We start from the raw sequence: 18,929 nt of genomic DNA on the forward strand, positions 1-18,929 counted from the left end.
GTCAACAAAACATGGAATTTTTATTTTACCGGGATACTTCTAGGACTTTTTTTCCCAACAAAAGAACCCAGGCAACCAAACAGAGCTCATAGGCCTTGTTTGGATTGCAGGAATTTTCTGAAAAAGTTTGGAAAGGAAAAATATTTCTAAAATTTTCTACATTTTACACACTAAAAAGGATGAATTGAACCAATCCTATTCATTTTTATTTATTTATTAATTTCAGGGGCATTCAACTTGTGCTGATATCCCTCTCAAAAAACCCATATTCATATTGTTTTCCTCTAAATTGTCCAGAGAAAAAAAATTTCCATTAAAATTGTTTTTCTTGCTATCCAAACGGAGACCAGGTGCCTTATTCCTGAGAAGAAGATGGTGTGTGTTTTTTTCTCTAAAACCTCAATGCAATTCAAGGAGATTGAATGAATGGAAGATCATCCGGTGAGGTGGGCCCCACTGTACTCTCTGAAAACTACTAGTGGAACGATGTAATCCCGACTTTGGTGGCTAAAAGGAAAGAGGTGAAATATTTTATTTTGGGAATCGGGACACACTCAGACTCAGGTAAGGTTTTGGATTTGGGTGCAAAATGTTGTAGAGGACACGATGAACTGCTGCTTAAGACCTCCTCCGTCCAATCCATCGTTTCCATTCGTCTCACCCAACCCTTCTCTCCACCGATTCACCAGAATTATTTGGCCGACATTTCGTGCCGTTTCGGAAGGAGAGTCGGAGATGGGAGGAAGGAAAGGATCGGGAACGACAGCAAGGGGACGAAGGTTACTCAAAGTGAGGGAGGAGAAGAGGAGGAAGGAGTACGAACGCAAGCACAATTACCCCGCATGGGCCAAGTATATATTTTCTTAATAACAATCTTTTTTCAAATTTCTCAACAGATTCAAAAAAAAAAAAATCTCTCTTGGGTTGTAGAGTACTAGAAGATGCTTGCAAAGATGATATGGAGCTCCGTACGGTCCTCGGCGACAGCATTGGGAACCCTGAACTGATGAGGAAGAGGGTTCGTATCGAATGCCAATGCGCTGCTTCTTTTATAAAATCTTCATTATTTTCATCCGCTTTATATATGTTGACAGGTTGAAGAAAGGGTCCGGAAGAAGGGTAGAGACTTCCGCCAATCCAAGACTGGTTCTGTCCTGGCTTTCAAAGTCAGCTTTAGAGAGTAAGCCGAAATATATTTTTTCTGTTTCCCTTTTTCATTTGTTTACTTGTTTGTGCACATGTGTATAGAGATTTTAGAATTAGGTATGGGTTCATCTTGGGTTGTTTGATGCACATGTATGACGAAATGCCGCAGTTATAACTAAAATTTTCACTACAAACACTTCTGTTTCTTTTCATGAAAAATGACAACAAAATTTATTCGATTTTGGCCCTCTGCTTGAGGAACTGATTTTGGCCAATAAGAGTGTTGTCAATTTTAATTTCTTCTTTTGCTACTCCTAAAATTATGCGATTCACATATTATCAAATTCTTTGCCTCCGCCTGCAGTTTTAACCCCTTCGATTCGTACATATGGTTTGAACTTTATGGCGCGCCATCTGATCGGGATGTTGACGTTGTTGGTAGTGTAAGTTGACTGTTTTCCTTTTCTAGAGTCTGCAACTGTTGCAAAATCTTTTGAGCTCTTCATCTAGAATTGGTTGATTCTGCAGGTTATCCAGTCGTGGTACGTAATGGGGCGTTTAGGAGCTTTTAACTCTTCTAATCTGCAGGTTTCTTATTCTCTCTCATTTTATTATTAATATAACCAATTCCAATCTGAACATTTACCACATTCCTCTGTGTTTTATATATACACTTTGTTGCTAGCTCTGTTGCAATTGGTTATTAGATTTTATTTCTTGAAGTACAATGGAAAGAATCATGGTCCATTTGAAACAATGTTCATTTTTATGAAAAGATATCGATTAAAAAATGAAAAAACAGTTCCAGTCCTAAAAATGTTAGGATCCTCGTGGTCTCATTCTACGCAGATAGAAAACTGTTTTGAAAAGACATGTGTGACAGACTTTGACATGGCTATTATACGGTCATTTACATTTTAGCTTTTATTCTTATTTGTGTACCTTTTATATTGTTTGCACACATTTCTATATTAGAGTTATATTTTCCTTTATCTTAAGTTTATAAGAACTACAATACTCGGCTCAGCTCAACTCAACTCAACTAAGCCTTTGTCCCAAACTAGTTGGGGTCGGCTAATGAATCCTTTAGAAAATTTTCATGAAGAAGGTGAAAGAATCTACCCGGCTCAAATTGACCGAGTCTATCCTGACACTAGTTGGGTTCGTCTACATGGATCATTTTCTTCCATTCTCTCTTATCCGAGGTCATGTTCTCCATTATGTTCCTAGCAATCAAGTCTTTCCTCACTGTTTCTACCCAAGTTGTTTTCGGTCTGTCCCTACGTCTTTTTACTCTATCAACTTGGCACGAGTCACTTCTTCTCACTGGAGCATCCGAAGGCCTACGTTGGATATGCCAAAACCATCTTAAGAGGCCACATGTTCTCTGTTATAAGAACTACTATGTAAATAAATAAACATATTTAAATAAAAACCACGGCCATATCGTCACTCTTGTGAATACGGTGCATCAAAGCATTGTATCCTTCTGATTCTTGCTGCATGCCTCAGCCTCTATAACCTCCTCTCCCGTGCTCATGGAAACCACGGCCTCTTCTGCGGCCACGACCTTTGCCACCACACATGTCTTCAGTCAGCACACGTCCTCTGTCATCCTCCATCTCCCCTGTACTCCCCAATTTCATTGATGTTCCCTCGGCCCCCTATTGCCCCTTCCATGACTGCAATGTCCTCTGCCTCGTACACCTGGTGAGCCCTTTTCTTCATTAATCCGTCAACGGCTTCACTTGGTCAACTGGTGTAGGTGGCTGGTACCCTGTGGTGGGCACATCCATTTCCTTCATGGATGAAGTAAATGTGATCATTGATAGATGGCCATTAGTCTCCAGGGGAAGAAGGCCTTCTTCCAGTGGCTCCCATGTGTCTGTAATATCAGTTGATTCGATCATTGTGTTTTGATGAAGGCCAAAAATTCTTCTCTTAATTAATTCAGTAATCATCATTGTCTTCGTGATAGCTCTCCTCATGGCTTTTAGGACAATTTCACTGGATCCCTTTTCTTGAAGGAGGCATGTAGCATGTGTAGTTCCTCATCCTCCATTGAGCTGTTTTCTGTAGCACATTTCCTTTATCAGCATCTCTGGACTCGGCTTCTCCTCCCTCTGTTCTTGATCCATCTTTGGTTAATGGTGTTGAAGTGATGGATAGCCTCTATCTCTCACTCACACTTTCTCTCCACCCTCTCGAGAGCCCTCTCTTGATTTTTCTTCTTTTCCACTCTAAGGAGGCATTTTTCTATAATATAACTACATGGATTGGGTCAGGTCTCAATTTTTTCATGTTTTTTTTTTTTTTATGTTTCACACTCAAACACTGTCGCATTGTTATTGTCTCTAAGTTACTTGGGAGTTTCTTTGGATGCCATCAGAGTCAGTGGTTATTTTCAAATGAAAATTTTCTAATTTGGTCGTATTTGCAGATGGGACATTAAGGTCTCTCTGGGAGCCATTAACTATCACTTCTAAAGTTATTGTAACTGTTATTTGCAAATAATCACATTTAACTTCAAAACTATTTACATATAAGATCAGAAGCAACTAACTTTGAGGTAAGCAAGCCATTCAAAAAAAATCCTTTGAGGTATGCAAAGAACCCCTAAGTTTCATTGGATGCTGTTCTCCATTCTCCTAAGATAATCAAAAGTGGAAGTAGTTCCTACAGGGTAAAACATCTGCATTTTCTTCTCGCTTTGGCCTCCACTGAAGTGGCCCTGAAAGCATGCCCTGAGCAAAATAAATGGAAGGCATGTCTGAAAGCCAAAAATTTCCAATCAGCATATGCTGATTACGATTTACAGTAGAGGTTCAGTACCATGGTCTTGGTTAATGCCTCGCCAATCAACTTGGAATCTTGTTTTGGTGAATCTGTTGATCCTTGTGGCCTTAAAAATGACACATTGGAGTTAAGGTGAATATTTTGTTTGCATTAATGATCTCCTTTCCATTAAAAACAAAAAAACCAAAAAAATCCTTGTTTGCATTAAATCCCCATACTTCTAAGGGCAAATTTGGAGGAATATTTCATATGGATATAGGACACCTTCACCCTGTATTCTTTCTTCCACTATTGGTTATCTGGTTCACTAGATCTCATTCCATTCATTGTACACAACCTTAAAAGAGCGAAGAGAAATTTTGGAGTGGATAAACAGAGTGCTCATGATGGATATCAACAACATTGCTGGATTGTTAATTTTGGCATTCTTCTTTGGTAATCTGGATTGCTAATTTATTGGAATGATGTTATCTGTTAGCTTGTTGTTTCTTTGAACAATTTCAGGTTCTAGGAAACTGATTTTTTGAAGCGGTTAGGATGATTCTATGAAGCTGATTTTTTGGGCACACCCTATCTATGTGAGGGCCTATGAAATGAGTGCTTTGGATCATTCAAACAAAGTGGGCCCCTAATGTTTTGTGAGCACTAGCTCATATAAGCTATATGAGGTCGCCTAAGAAGCACATGTACTCTCCGGAGGCCCACGCACCCATATTGGGTGCGGGTGTGCTTGGGTACTCTTTGGGTGCGTACCGGGTACACACCCAAACAACAAACAAAACGAAAATCCAGTTTGGGGGTTTGGGTACGTATCGGGTGTGCTTGGGTGCGCACCTGGTTCGAATTAAATAAAAAATTACAGATTTACAGTAGAGTGGTTGTCCCAATTAACAAAAGAGCGCCGCGGGGGGGGGGGGGGGGGGGGGGGGGGGGGGGGGGGTTGAATATATCAAAATATCTATAATATATCTATCTATCCTGTGATTAAAAACCTAACAACTTAGAAGTAATATTAGATTTTGGTGATGCTATTGTTATTTGATTGTTCTCCAATTAAATTGTTTGAATACTTTTTAAATTTTTATAAATATGTAATAAAATATGAAAATATATTATATTCAGCGTACCCCCAATGTACCCGTATCCTCTTTTTTTTAAAATCACATATCTACGTACCTATATCGTGTCATACCCGCACCCCATACCCGTATCCATGCTTCATTGGGGGTTGCCGTCACAAACATTTTACTGTATATATATATATATATATATATATATATATATATATATATATATATATATATATATATATATATATATATCAAAAAATTATTATGAAGTAAAAAATTAAATTCATACAAATTTCAATTCAAATTACTTTTAATTTAAAAAACTTTTATATTTTTTTGCCTATAGAAAATTTACTCAATAATATTCAGTGATTTTTCATGTTTTGATGTATCATAATTATGAAGATTAGATTTGTGAATAATTTGGTGAGATGAATGTTTTTGGAACATATTTATGAAGTTGTTTGAAGAATAATAAGAAAACTGCACATATTTCTCCATTCAACGCATATATATTCTTAATACAATGTACTTAATTTTCTTAATAAATTGTTACTAAATGGTGGGCCACACACCATCAAAATATGGTATGAAATGATGGGCCCTACCCTATCAAAGCACGGGTATAAAATGATATGCTTTGATAGGGATCAAAGCATTGGTGTAAAATGATATGCCTCACCCTGGTTATCAAAACATGTGCAAAATCGTGGGCCCCACCCTTGTTATGCATAAGGTGGAAAAATATTCCACAATAGGAAAAATTCCAAAACAGAGGCCAGTAATCAGTTTTAGACTCAGTCAATTTTCAAAATTTGTTGGGTATCCATTTAGGATGGTACCAAGACCGTGTGGGCCACTAGATGATGTTTTACAAGATCAATGGTCTTTTTTTTTTAATGGCCAAGATCAATTGATCTATACAAGATCAATGGTCTTGATTTCCTATATATTTCCGTCCCTCTTTAAATCCCAAAATTCTTCTTCTTTTTTTCCACAAAAAGTGACTTTCTTTAAGAATGAGCGGGCAATTTGTGTAGTTATTGTTACAAAAAGTGGGTACCTCTTATGTCATCTCCTTAAATCCCAAAATTGCTTGGATGATCATAAAGTAACTTTCTTGCAAACCAAAAGAGGGCAATTTTGTAGTTACTGTTACAAAATAAGGGCAGTGTGTAAATTACAAGAAAGTTAAGGAAATCTGTCTTAATCCTAGGTTTGCGCTAACTTTTCGTCCCACAAACCCTCCTACTCAAATGCTGAACTTTCCAAAGTTTTGAAACGGATACGAGGGATCTGACATGGACACGGACACGAGTGTCGGGTCTCGACACGGACACCGGGTGTCGGACACGGCAAACTCCCAAAATTTAGAAATGGGGACGGCTAAAATAGAAAGTACATATACTCATGAGTTGTGGACACGGATTCGTGTGCCGAGTTTCGACCAAGTTTTGACACGGATACGAGGGATCTGACATGGAAACCCCTAAAAAACTAGAAATAGTGTCACATCATACATATACATAGATATAAAGTTGCTAACACTTCTAGCAGTACATCTAAAAGTGTCTAAAGGAGTGTCTCGGCAATAAATTCGAAGTGTCGACCAAATCATAGTTTTTTCGACATTTCCTTTGAATTTACTGTGCTATTTTCTTCTCCTAATGTTCTCCTCTGTTTATAACCTGCTGTGTGTGTTACATGCTGATGTCTATGGTTGGTTTTCTAGTTCAGATTTTATTTGCAAAAACTAGATCACCTAACTAAACTTTATTTCGTGCACTGCATTGCAGTTGGCAAATTCATCTATGGAATATAATCCTATCTATGATGCGGATAAAGGGGCCAAAGTAATGCCTTCATCATTCCATGATATCAGTGATATTGAATTTCAAGACAACTGGGGCCGTGTATGGTAGGAGTTACTGGCTTGAAGATTATTTTTATAAAGATAATGCTTTTGAATATTTGCTTGCAGTAACACCTAACAAAATTATAAATTTATCTTTTTCAAGACAACTGGGGCCGTGTATGGTTGGAGTTACTGGCTTTAAAGATTATTTTTTATAAAGATAATGCTTTTGCTTGCAGCAACACCTAACAACATTATAAATTTGATCTGGATTTATCTTACAGGGTAGACCTTGGAACATGTGATTTCTTTGCGGTAGATGTGCTGCTCAATTGCTTGACTGTATTGAGCTCAGAGTAAGGCTACTTAAATCAGATTTTTGAATGATAAATATTTTATTCGTAACTAGTTCCAGTTATTGTTATTTTCCATGGGATAAAACTCGTATATGCATTCAGCTATTTCTCAAGATAAAAGAAAACTTGAAACTTGACTCGAAATTTATGAGACCTGTCACTCTTTCAGTCTAAGTGCACTTGAATCTCAATCAAGCATTCAATTAAGTTGGTCAAGTTTAAATCTGTAATTTTTTGAGTTGTTTGAAAACTTGATTGAGTTTTTCGATTACTTAATCAAGTTTTTCAAGTATTTGATTGAATTATACAAGCAATCATCCAAGCACCTCTTCAAATGTCATTGCTAGATTCCATTGTGTACCCTGGCTCTGAGAAGATGTGTCCGTATTATTGATGAGATTTGGGATTTATGTAGAGATCTAGATATGTCCCTCCTTCATATTTTGGATATGGCTGACCCTCTTGCTAGAAAGGGTGTCATTGGGCTGTCGTTAGCAATTGGGCAAGCTGTGAAGGGTTCATTTTTATTTTCAGTAATGTTTCAGTTATCAATAGGAAAAAAAAACATTCAACTTTCTTGAGTACTCGTGTGGGTTTAATACTTTTAGAGAAAAAACTTGTTTTTACTTCTCACCTCCGTTAGAGTCTTGATCTAGCGACTTAAGGAGTTCTTTGAATACTTGAGCAAGCTACTGAAGTTTCAACACTGCAATGTATGTTTCCTTGTCTTCATTTAGATCAAGAAAATGATCACGATGGCTGGCTACTCATATTTGTAGTTGTAATGACACAGCACTTTAGCTAGAAAAGGAATTGATATGACTGTTTTTCTTTCTCATTTTGTTTTGATGGGGTCAAATTGCCTACCTCTCTCTTTCTTTTTGGATTTCCTTTTTTTTCTGATTATGGCTACAAGAGCCTGTAATCTAAGAAGAAAGCTATCCTCTAATCAATAATGATTTACTTGCTGTTATGGGGTAAGGGGATCTTGCATTTTTCTCTCATTACGAGTATAAGTGCTCTGGTTGGATCTTTTTTGTCAACTTGGATAAGTTCAGCCAGCATGAATATTTTTGTAAAGTTATCTTTCTACTTGTTTTTGGTACAATTAACATTTGGCTACTCTTGCCTGTGGCAGATATATAGGCATTCAGCAAGTTGTATTTGGGGGGCGGCGAATGGGTGACTGGGAAGAAGGCATGACCAATCCAGAATACGGTTACAAGTACTTCAAGATCTGATGGAAGTGGTGGTGCTTTCTGCATCACTTTAAAAAAATTTGCAGGTTGGGAAAAGATTACACATGGACGTCATGAAGTTGCTATGATGTTGTAGCCATGTTCAACACATGAAAGCGGTGAAGGGGTTTGGAGTACTGCTTGGTTTACAACCAATTTGCCTTGGGCTTTTATCGTCAACCTCTCTTATTTAGAGCTGGAGGAATCTTTGTTTCAATCAATCAACCACAAATTCTCCAAGAAGGAAATACATATGTCCAGTGTTTGTTGGTGCGTGTTTAAACTTTCAGTGTTAAAAGGTTTTTTTTTTTTGAAAATTTACAATTTTATTGATACTATGGAAATTACATTGGGGACCATCGGTCCCAATTTGCAATACATAGAATCAATTAAGGATGGGTAGGAGCATACTCCTAGACGTTTTAAAAGGTTTTTCTAACAGAATATTTTCATCCCTTCTAACTTGGCCTTCATTTTCCATCAAAATTAGCTTTAATCTTATTTGCAAATGGTTTTGAAGTTAAATTTGATTATTACAAAAAACAAAACGTAGTGCCTCTTTGGATACATCTAATTATTGTTTGCATATAGTATTATTTGCTAATGTTATTGAATTTAAGTATGATTATTTGCAGATAACGTTTACAAAAGTTCTAGAAATGGTTTAAGTAACTGGTCTCCAAAGAGGAGTGATATTTTCACCGTCTTTTCCAACATTTCCCACCTCTTCTTGTTTGTCCTTTCTAAAAATTCTGCATTCAGACCTCCATTTTTATTGTCTTTTCCTCAAACAAGGGTGGATTACAGAGTAAGGGGCTGGAAATATCAATTTACTTATATTAAATATTTAATTTTTAGGATGAGTAGAATACAATTTCACCATGTTTGGGTTCCAGATAATACTTCCGGGAACACATCAATTAGCCTTCCCGTCAGTTACTCAGCTTGTGACCAAACAAAAAAGTAAAAATAAATAAATAAACGAATCATCTGCCGGCATTGTGGAGACCTATATATATATATATATATATATATATGGGAATGGGCACCCGCCCCGTAATGGCTAGCTTTTAAGGGTGAGTTCTGCCACCCGGGTCTCGACAAGTGGTATCAGAGCCCGGGGCGTGGATGATAAGGCAAGCCTATGGTTAGCTGCTTGCTTCAGTAGATGGTTAGTTCACTTTAATGTTTATCTAACAAAGTAGTTAAATATCCAGGGGTAAAAGAGTCACCTTTGTGGCTTTGTGTGAGTCTTCACGGTTGAGTCCAAGATGGGGATCAGTTGAGCATTTGTAGGAAAGAGTTTCCTGTGTTTTTTTTTTTTGGTAGGTCGAAAGAGTTTCCTTATTTTACAGATAAAGCGACATTGTGAATAAACAAAACAGACAATACTACTCCAGGAGAATAGTCTTCGGAATTCTCTCTATGCAAACCATCTAACTCCATTGCCAACACCATCGAGCGGTATAAGAAGAAATCACGCATCAAACTCCCCTTATACTACATCCCTCTGGGATTTTAAGCTAAATACTGCTCCTTCCCTCCTAATAAAAGAATAAGAAATTTGAACTTTGGTCTTGGGATCTATGTTTGTATTTAAATACTTGATATTAGTGAATAAAAGGACACCATCTTTGGCTGCTTTTGACTCGTAATAAGGACGATTTCTCTCTCAAAGGAAGGTTATAATGTTTTTAAAATGAGGAAGGTTGTAATTTACTTTTCCAGGGGAAAAAAGAGAACCGACAAGATGAAGAGGATTTTTAAAAGAGATATCCCTGCTCCTCCGCAAAGGAAGAGGCTTTAAAAGGTGGCTGCATTGATTCCATGACATCACCTTAACGAGTGACATCACCAAAAATTTATTCATATTTTCAGTTGGATTGGAATTGGATGGAGGGATTTTACTCCAAGGCTGGGAAAGGGGAGGGGTGTCTTGTTTCTCACAAAAGATGGGTTGGGGAATTTTCTCAAGAGAGAGGCCTTTGATTGGTTATCAAACTATCTTACGGTTTTTTTTTTTTTTTTTCAATCAATAGATGAGTTCTGATAATTCAGGCTCACAAACATAATGTGTCAATCAATACATGTTTTTTTTTTCAACCTGATTTGCAATTTTCTCAACCCAACCCGACCTGATTTCCAATTCTGGTTGGGTTGACCCGATTTGATATGGTACCAATTGTTGACCACCTCAACTCAAGCCGGGTTGTTTTGGGCTTTGAGAACCAATAGTGAGTCACTAATAATAAGTTTTTAACTCACAATCGGTTCTCAAAATCCAAACCAAACAGGGACTAAACCCAACCCGACCCGACCCGATTCGATTCCAATTCGGGTTGATTTTTCCCAACCCAACCCAACCCGATTTGAGAAAAAGCTTAACCCAACCCGACCCAAATTTGGGTTGAATCCGACCCGCGTGGGAACATCCAAGTAACAACGATGGTTTCAAATTATATATAGTGCTAATGTCCTCACTACCATATTTTATAATGGCACTACTCACCGTATTTTCATGATTTCACTCCTCACTTTATTAAAATGTACGGTATGGCCTGTACCATAGGATGATCCAAACCGTCAATTAGATGGGCCACTGCCTACATAGGTTGTGCCCCAAAAATAATTTTCACAGGTTGATCCAAACCCTCCGATCTATAGAGGGTTGTAGGTTGATCCAAAACGTCCATGTGATGGAACACAACATCAATCGGTTTTGCCCGTAAAATCATTTCCATAGGTTGATCCTAGCCCTCCAATCGAAATAGGCTGATCCTAGCCTTCCAATTGATAGAGGTTTCCATAATTGTTGTTCCTCTTTAGGTACCTGGAATCCATCAATATTTTGCAAATGTCCTGCATGAGTAATATAAAGTAGTTCTTTCATCATTGTCATATGTCTTTAACTCTTCTTGGTAGTTTTTTCCCGTAATTGTCATAGACAGGTACCCGTGTCTGTACTTTTCGTATGTAGATTACGATTTTACCCTCAAATAATTTCTCATAGAGATAGATGTTAGATATCAGCAAAGGGGTTAATGGTAAAAGAGTAATGCTGACGTGTAAATCTCAGATAAAAAGAAAAGAAAATCCTTTTTTCTCTAGCTATATAGTAGTAGACTAGTAAAAAACCCCGTGTGATGCACGGGCCGACAAAGAACTGTACAGACCACATCATAGGTTGATCCAAACCGTCCATGTAATGGAACACAACTTCTATAGGTTGATCCTAGCCCTCAAATCTACAGTGGTTTCCATAATTAAAAAAACATATAGGAGGGGAGTAGGATTGAAATTATGTGGCTTTAATGGGTGCCTTTGTTAATATGTCCTCACTACCATATTTTATAATGACACTACTCATCGTATTTTGATGATCGCAGTCCTCACTTTTTTAAAATGTACGGTATGGCCTGTACCATAGGATGATCCAAACTGTCCATTAGATGGGCCACTGCCTACATAGGTTGTGCCCCAAAAATAATTTTCGTAGGTTGATCCAAAGCCTCCGACCTACATAGGGTTATAGGTTGATCCAAACCGTCCATGTGATGGAACACAACATCAATCGGTTGTGCCTGTAAAATCATTTCCATAGGTTGATCCTAACCCTCCAATCGATATAGGATGATCCTAGCCCGATAATCGATAGAGGTTTCCATAATTGTTGTTCCTCTTCAGGTGCTCAGAACCGTCAACATTTTGCAAGTGTCCTGCATGAGTAATATAAAGTAGTTCTTTCGTCATTGTCATATGTCTTTACCTCTTCTTGGTAGTTTTTTTTCCGTAATTGTTATAGACAGGTACCCTACCCTGTGTCCCTACTTTTCGTATGTAGATTAAGATTTTACCCTCAAATAATTTCTCATACAGATAGATGTTAGATATCAGCAAAGTGGATAATGGTAAAAGAGTAATGTTCACGTGTAAATTCCAGATAAAAAGAAAAGAAATTTCTTTTTCCTCCTGCTATATTGTAGTAGATTAGAAAAGAAAAGTCAAAAAGCTAAATGTACAAACCGACAGTAAAAGACAGCATTATCTTCTCTGCAACAAAAAGTAATGTCCAAAATCAAAAGCTTACAACCATCCGTTTTCCTTTTTCTCTCATGTATCTTACCATCAGGTCTCGTAATTCAGACACACACAAAACAAAACCAGAAAAACTCCTCTTTGTGATCATCCAGAGAAAAAAAAAAAAACTCCTCTTTTTGCTATTCCTACAAAGGGCATGTCATAACTGCATCTTTATGAGCTTCCATGAAACTACTTGCAAGTCTTCCCAATAAGATGACAAAATCTCTTCTTGTCACCCCTTTTCCTCTCAAGAGTTCTTCGAGAAGTAGTGCAGCTGCATCAATGGCGGGGCATCAGAAGGGTTCATGACATAGCGGTTATCTACATGGACGAGTGAGAGCTGAAATAGTTGAAATCATGGTGTTGGACATCGAGCTGTTTCAACCAGGAATCTGCAGCACTGAATAGAGATATAATCCTCTCTTGATCTGCACTTTCAGGATGCATCCAAAGGTTTCCATGCATCTTGTAAGTCGCCAGACCGAAGGGTGGTAGAGAAATGCCATTAGTGTCTCTTTCACATTTCAACTCACCAACTTCAGTCTCACGACATATATTTTTGTCCTCACCCTCGAATACATTGTCTGCGAGACAGATATCATGAGATAAAGGCTTGAAAGAAGGCATCAGTTATAATAAGAAGCTTGGCTCATTAAGCATTGTGATTTGCATACAAAGGAGGGTATCACTCTCCCACAATCAAACTATGTAACATGCTTCTTAAGGATGCACTGTAATGCTTCTAACGAAACAGTTACATATCCAGTATCAATGCTTGATTTTAGAATGAACATTTGATGGAATAGAATCATCCCATGTATTGATCATATGGGGCCCGTATTAGTCAATCTGTTTTTCTAAGCAAAGCTAAATTGATTAAAGCCAAAGTGAAAAACAAGCAAGAGGCTGCACATACAAGATGGTATCATATAGCCGTAGGGGATTGGACCTGTAGCTCAATGGTTGAGGCTTTGTTTCTCAACCTTGAGGTCGCAGGTTCGACTGCGACTTACCAAAAAAAACATATAGCCCTACAACAACCTATGTTATCTAGATTCCAGTCTAGTAAAATGAGTGACACACACATTGGCTGAAGATCACAACAAGGGAGCATAGAGTCCAGTATCATAAAATGATTGATGTACCCATGTAGCACATTTCAACGTTAAGTGTAAATTATGGACCTATGCCAAATCCGATTTCATACTCATGCTCTACACGGATGATGTAAATAACAAGCACAAAACATGGGGAAAGGAAATGAAAAGAAAATCGAAGATGATAGCCAGAAATTGATCATGTTTATTTAAACCAACAATGATTACACAAATAAGAAGTCAAATCATTTATATAAGTTTAGACAAACAAATGGGATCCTACCTTATGAGGACATTCTGACACACGAACCTTCATGGTCTAAAAGTTCAGGAGTTGACCCTACAATTCAACCAAACCGACATTCCAACTTGGAGAAAATTACATATCATTAGCCTACTTGGTATTCTATTTCAAAATAAAAATACAAAAAACTGTTAAAGTATACAAGATTAAACAACGTCATCTCCAACGGCTCAAGCTTTTGGAGTAATTGGTTGTTTAACATGGCATCAGAGCAAATTGCCTGGCTTCAAAACCCCTTGATATTGAAAATCCAAATGTAATGGCGAACCCAAAAACTGGGGCCACATGTGCCATGTGTAGGCCAATCCTAAAATGAGGGGCCACATGTGAGGGGGAGTGTTAAAGTATAAAAGATTAAATAACTCCATCTCCAACGGCTTAAGCTTTTGGAGTAATTGGTTGTTTAACAAAAACAAAATACAAGGTTTTGCAAATAAAAAATAAAGTGTACTCTAGGTATCTCCATACAAAAGTAAAATGGATATTCTTTTCATCAAACAAAAATCAATTTTTTCGTGCTTTCCAGAAATCTACATAGCCAAAAATCATGGCTTGTAATTACGGGCAATATTTCATGATTACACACAACAAATGTCTATCTAATTGTTTACCTCGTGTAATAATAACTGGAAAAAGCTGATGTCTAAGGCAGCCCTTTGATGATACCTCTAAAAATTATCTACATATAATTTTGTACTAGCAACTTGCCGCATGCGGTGCATGGGGCTGACAATTGTTTTCGAGACTACAACTATAGTGGCTGAGCAATTAATTTTGAAGTGAAATGTATAATAATTATATACTAAGAAGGTATGATTAATAATTGCAGTTGGGGATACAGAGTAAGGTGGCCTTCAATAAATTTTATCAAGAAATAGTCTAAAGTTTGAGAATTGGAATGGACATAAAAGAAAAAAAAAATTGACTCTTGTCCAACAAAAGAATAGGAAGCACAAAACCAGTTTTTGAAAATGTGAATGTTAGCAAAGTAAATCATAGTCAAACTCAGTGAGGCATGAGCGAGTACTCAGTTGATGGGGCCAAATACTCCATTGACGAGGTCATAGCTAGGGAGAGATAAAGAGTTTTTATTGACTTCACAGGGTTAAATGCTGACTTGGACAAGAATTCACTCTGTTGATTCGGTCATAGCTAGGGAGAGATAAGAGTGCAGACTTGGACATGAAATCGGCTAAGGTAAAAGGGAGTCGACTCGGATGAAGACTCGCAAAGGAGTTTTGAATTCATACATAAAAGTCAAACCTCAGCTATTTATCTTAGAATATAGTTGATTAAGATAAATAGCTTCGAAATTGAGGTTATCCAAAGCCACTCACGACTAGCTTAGCCACACAAAAATTGAACCAACTTTTGAGGCTGACATCAGCCATGCTTGCTTTTTATTATTAATCTCATCTGTTAACAATAAAGTGAATGGTTGATTCTGCTGCAGCGATGCTCTAGCAGGATGGAGCTTTGATCACCTCTTCGAAATTATGTACGATTATTTGCAAATAATGGTTATCCTTGTTTTAGAAATGATATAGTTCGTAGCATTCAAAGAGGCTTTAATGTCCCATTTGAATGTCAGACTACATTTAAATAATCTTATTTGCAAATCAGAGCCACTTTTGTTGGCATCCAAAGAGGTCCTAAGCTATATTATGAAAACAAGGATGGGAGAATTTTATGAAATAAAAAGAGAAAATAAAAACAGGTAATGTTCTTCTCATTGAATATGGATAGATCCCATACCTTGGAAAGATGAGGAGAGAGTATGATAAGTAAGGAAGCATGCAGACAATTCCTTCACATTTCTCCCAGTCGGAATGTGATAAATAGGATACCTACAAAGGATAAAATTTAACATTCATGCATGCCTTGCACCATCTAAAGCAATTCAATAAAGAAATAGGCCAAGAGAAGGAAATTTTTTCCCAAACGTCATTAAATCTTCCTAGATAGACAAGAAATCTCTGAATTCCAAGAATTGATCAAACCCCCTTGCAGAAAATCTTACTTTCTGGTTAAGAAATACAGGAGAGATCTAAAACCCCTTGGAAGTCTTCCTATTGCTTAAAAAACAAATCTATTAAAACCCTGCTTGACTAGTCAAATCTTCATGGAGAAGAAGAGGAACTACAATGCTAGCCAAGTAGGGGCGAAAAGGAAAGTTCGAAATACGAACAAATGACATCTTGTGGGAGCGCAATGCTTATTTCCAGGGGGGATCTCTTATCAATATGAAGACTAATAGGATGTTTAGATAGAACTCTAAAATAAAACACACCAAGATGAAAAGGCAAATATACCAGGCAACAGCCATCCAGCTAGCAGGCGAAAGTTCAACGCTCTTAAGCGACATCAAACCTGGATGACACCTCGCTAATTCAATGATCTGAAACGAATCAGTCAAGCAAAAGCAAAAAAAACGAATATGGTTAGAATCATGACCTCCAATTATGGATAATATACTATTGACTGCAAATTCCATCGAATAAAGAAGGCCATGGGTCGAATTAAAACATGAATGTTATTGAGCACAACCAAGTATTATGTGGTGCCAGAAGAAGTTGTAATTTTGGGAAAATAACAAAATAGATGACTAAGGAGAGAGCATGATCAATCTCAAAGACTAGAATTACCTTGTCCATGAGGGGAATCCTTCCATAAGGGGCGGATCCCTCAAAGTACTGAAAGTAAACGTAGCCAAGACGATCCCTCATCGGCCACGACCCCTCCTGTTCAAAGCTCGAATCCTCTGACGTAGCATCCCAAGCTCTGCTAGAATTATTGCTAAGAGACCTCGACAATTTATCACTCTCACTGTCGTCACTCCAGGAATCACTCTCAAATTCAGCTGCATCTCTCTCCTCCCTCAGATTCCTGAAAACAAATGAAATCATGATTTCATAACTTTTGGGCTAATGCTGAGAAGCAACACAATGAGAGGCAGAGGAATTGAATGAAGAACCTGAAAGTAGCAAAGGATTTGTTGGTGTAGATCTGAAGGGCAGAGAGATAAGGGACATAGTACTGTATGACAGTGTCGCCGTTGTTTAGTAGGATGGGAGTCCCAATCCCATAAGCGCTCCACTCACCGTAGCGATCCCAAAGATCTCCCAAGGTGAAGTACTCCATCGTCTCCTTATCTACCGGTTGCCAAATGTTGTTTATATCTCTAAGGCAGCTCTGTACTTGCAAAATCAAAATGAAGAAGATATGATCTGCATCTTATTACAGTAAAATACTGATTTCTATGAACAAAAAAAGAGGACATGAAATAAGAAAAAATGTAATTGAATACAAATATCATACAGAGAGAGAGAGAGAGAGAGAGAGTGATTTTGTTTCTCTCCCATTAAATTTCAAGTTTTAATATAGATGTTGTAAAATAAGATAAAGAAGATATAGACAGACTGGAACAAAAATAAAAAACAGAGGATCTGCAAAACTATAAAAACCTAAATTTTCATCACCTTACTCAAAAAATAAATAAATCCCCTAGTTAGATGAAGACAATAGAGATTTATAGGGTTCTAAAAACGATTCCCCCCATCAATATACGATCGAAAGAGAGAGCAAATTTTAGATGAAATTTCAAATTTCATGAAACAAATGAAAAGAAAAGAAAAAAGCCCAGATTGTAATGAAGATTAGAAGATGGATGAATGCAAAGAAAAAAGAAAAACAATCTCAAGATAGAAAGCACAAAGAGAAGGACCTTAGGGAGGATGTGTGAGGGAACGGTTGGAGTTGCGGAGTGGATAAAGCATCCCAAGTTGGAATGTGAAGGCGACATCTGATTTCTCAAAATAGTAGACATGATGATGATCCTTTTTTTTATATTTATGCAATGCCTAATCTCCTAGAGATAAAGAAGCACCACACAGAGAGTTGTAAGGGATGGTTGTTTCAAATTTGGTACTTTGGGGTTATACAGAAGATACTAAAAATGGGATATGTTTAAGGCTTGCAATCTTCTCGATGACAAAATATAAAAGCTCCTAAATTTAGAAAACACTCAAATCCAGAAGAAATTGTTTAGGAAATTTTTTGAATAGGGGGAAGAGAAAGTGAGAGGGAGAGAGCGAGAGAGAGGGGCAACATTTCCATGGAAGAGAAAAGAACTAAGAAGCAAAGAAAACTCAAGAGCAGAATTGGACACGTTGGGAGGGTGGGTTTAAGCCCTGTGGAATCAACCAGAGGGTATTTTATAATTTATTATTATTCGGGGGGAGAGAGGGAGAGGGGGAGAGAGAGAGAGAGAGAGACAGACAGAGAGCGCTGTTTGATGGTTTTGTCAAGTCTTTTGGTTTGGTTGGATTTTTACAACGTTTGATTTTGAGAAGTGGTTGTTCCATTACATTAAAAAAAAGGAAAAATTGCCAACGGGGGGCACAATTTTGCAAAATTGTTTGTTAAAGATGGTTGATAACCCCCTTTTCAGAGTTTAATAACTAAGGGTGTCAATTTTGGCTCGGGCTCGGAGGCTCACTCTAAAAAAGCTCGGCTCTAAAAAAGCTCGGCTCGAATCCTTAACTAGCCGAGCCTCACCGGCTCACCGGGCCCTAAATAATAACCCCATTTAGAGGGTTGATAACCCACTTTTAGAGACTCGATAACCCCATTTCGTCCCTCTCTAACAATATTTCATGAGTGTGCCTCCCGTTGGCAATTCTCGCATTTTGATGCCCCCCCTTGGCAATTTTTCCTCAAAAAAACGAGAGAGAGAGAGGATAAAGAGAAGATGGAGAGTGAGTAAAGCGGAATGTCGAACGAAATAGAGATCAAGGAATGGTGGAGCCCCCCCGTGCAAACGTACGACTTGCCGCGTGCCCTTCCCCGGATCCCAAACCTTACATTTAACCCTGTTTGATTCCCGGTTTCGAGCCCGTGCCAAATAGGCAAAAACTCAGCCTTTAGTTTAGACGCCTTTGGGCCTCCCCAACCTAAGTCGCAAGACAGCTTACATGAGAAAGCCCAG

General features: G+C 37.8%; 2 protein-coding genes across 2 annotated transcripts; one reads left to right on the forward strand and one right to left on the reverse strand.

Moving 5' to 3' along the window:
* Positions 1-299: 299 nt before the first annotated feature.
* Positions 300-8,857, forward strand: LOC143886912 (structural maintenance of chromosomes-like protein, putative (DUF3531)). The gene is made up of 8 exons (XM_077391088.1): positions 300-851; positions 931-1,018; positions 1,095-1,180; positions 1,511-1,589; positions 1,675-1,734; positions 6,809-6,930; positions 7,152-7,223; positions 8,362-8,857. Exons 1-8 carry the CDS (start codon positions 607-609, stop codon positions 8,462-8,464), a joined length of 855 nt encoding a protein of 284 aa, XP_077247203.1. The 5' UTR covers positions 300-606; the 3' UTR covers positions 8,465-8,857.
* Positions 8,858-12,404: 3,547 nt separating this feature from the next.
* Positions 12,405-18,260, reverse strand: LOC143886913 (uncharacterized). The gene is made up of 6 exons (XM_077391089.1): positions 17,667-18,260; positions 16,917-17,134; positions 16,588-16,828; positions 16,255-16,340; positions 15,698-15,789; positions 12,405-13,125 (listed from the first exon to the last, which is right to left on the reverse strand). Exons 1-6 carry the CDS (start codon positions 17,766-17,768, stop codon positions 12,863-12,865), a joined length of 1,002 nt encoding a protein of 333 aa, XP_077247204.1. The 5' UTR covers positions 17,769-18,260; the 3' UTR covers positions 12,405-12,862.
* Between the last annotated feature and the right edge of the window lie 669 nt (positions 18,261-18,929).

Source organism: Tasmannia lanceolata, unplaced genomic scaffold (genome assembly GCF_043159265.1).
Source record: "Tasmannia lanceolata isolate RefF3 unplaced genomic scaffold, GAP_Taslan_0.1 ptg000011l, whole genome shotgun sequence".
In the NCBI taxonomy this organism is placed as follows: domain Eukaryota; kingdom Viridiplantae; phylum Streptophyta; class Magnoliopsida; order Canellales; family Winteraceae; genus Tasmannia; species Tasmannia lanceolata.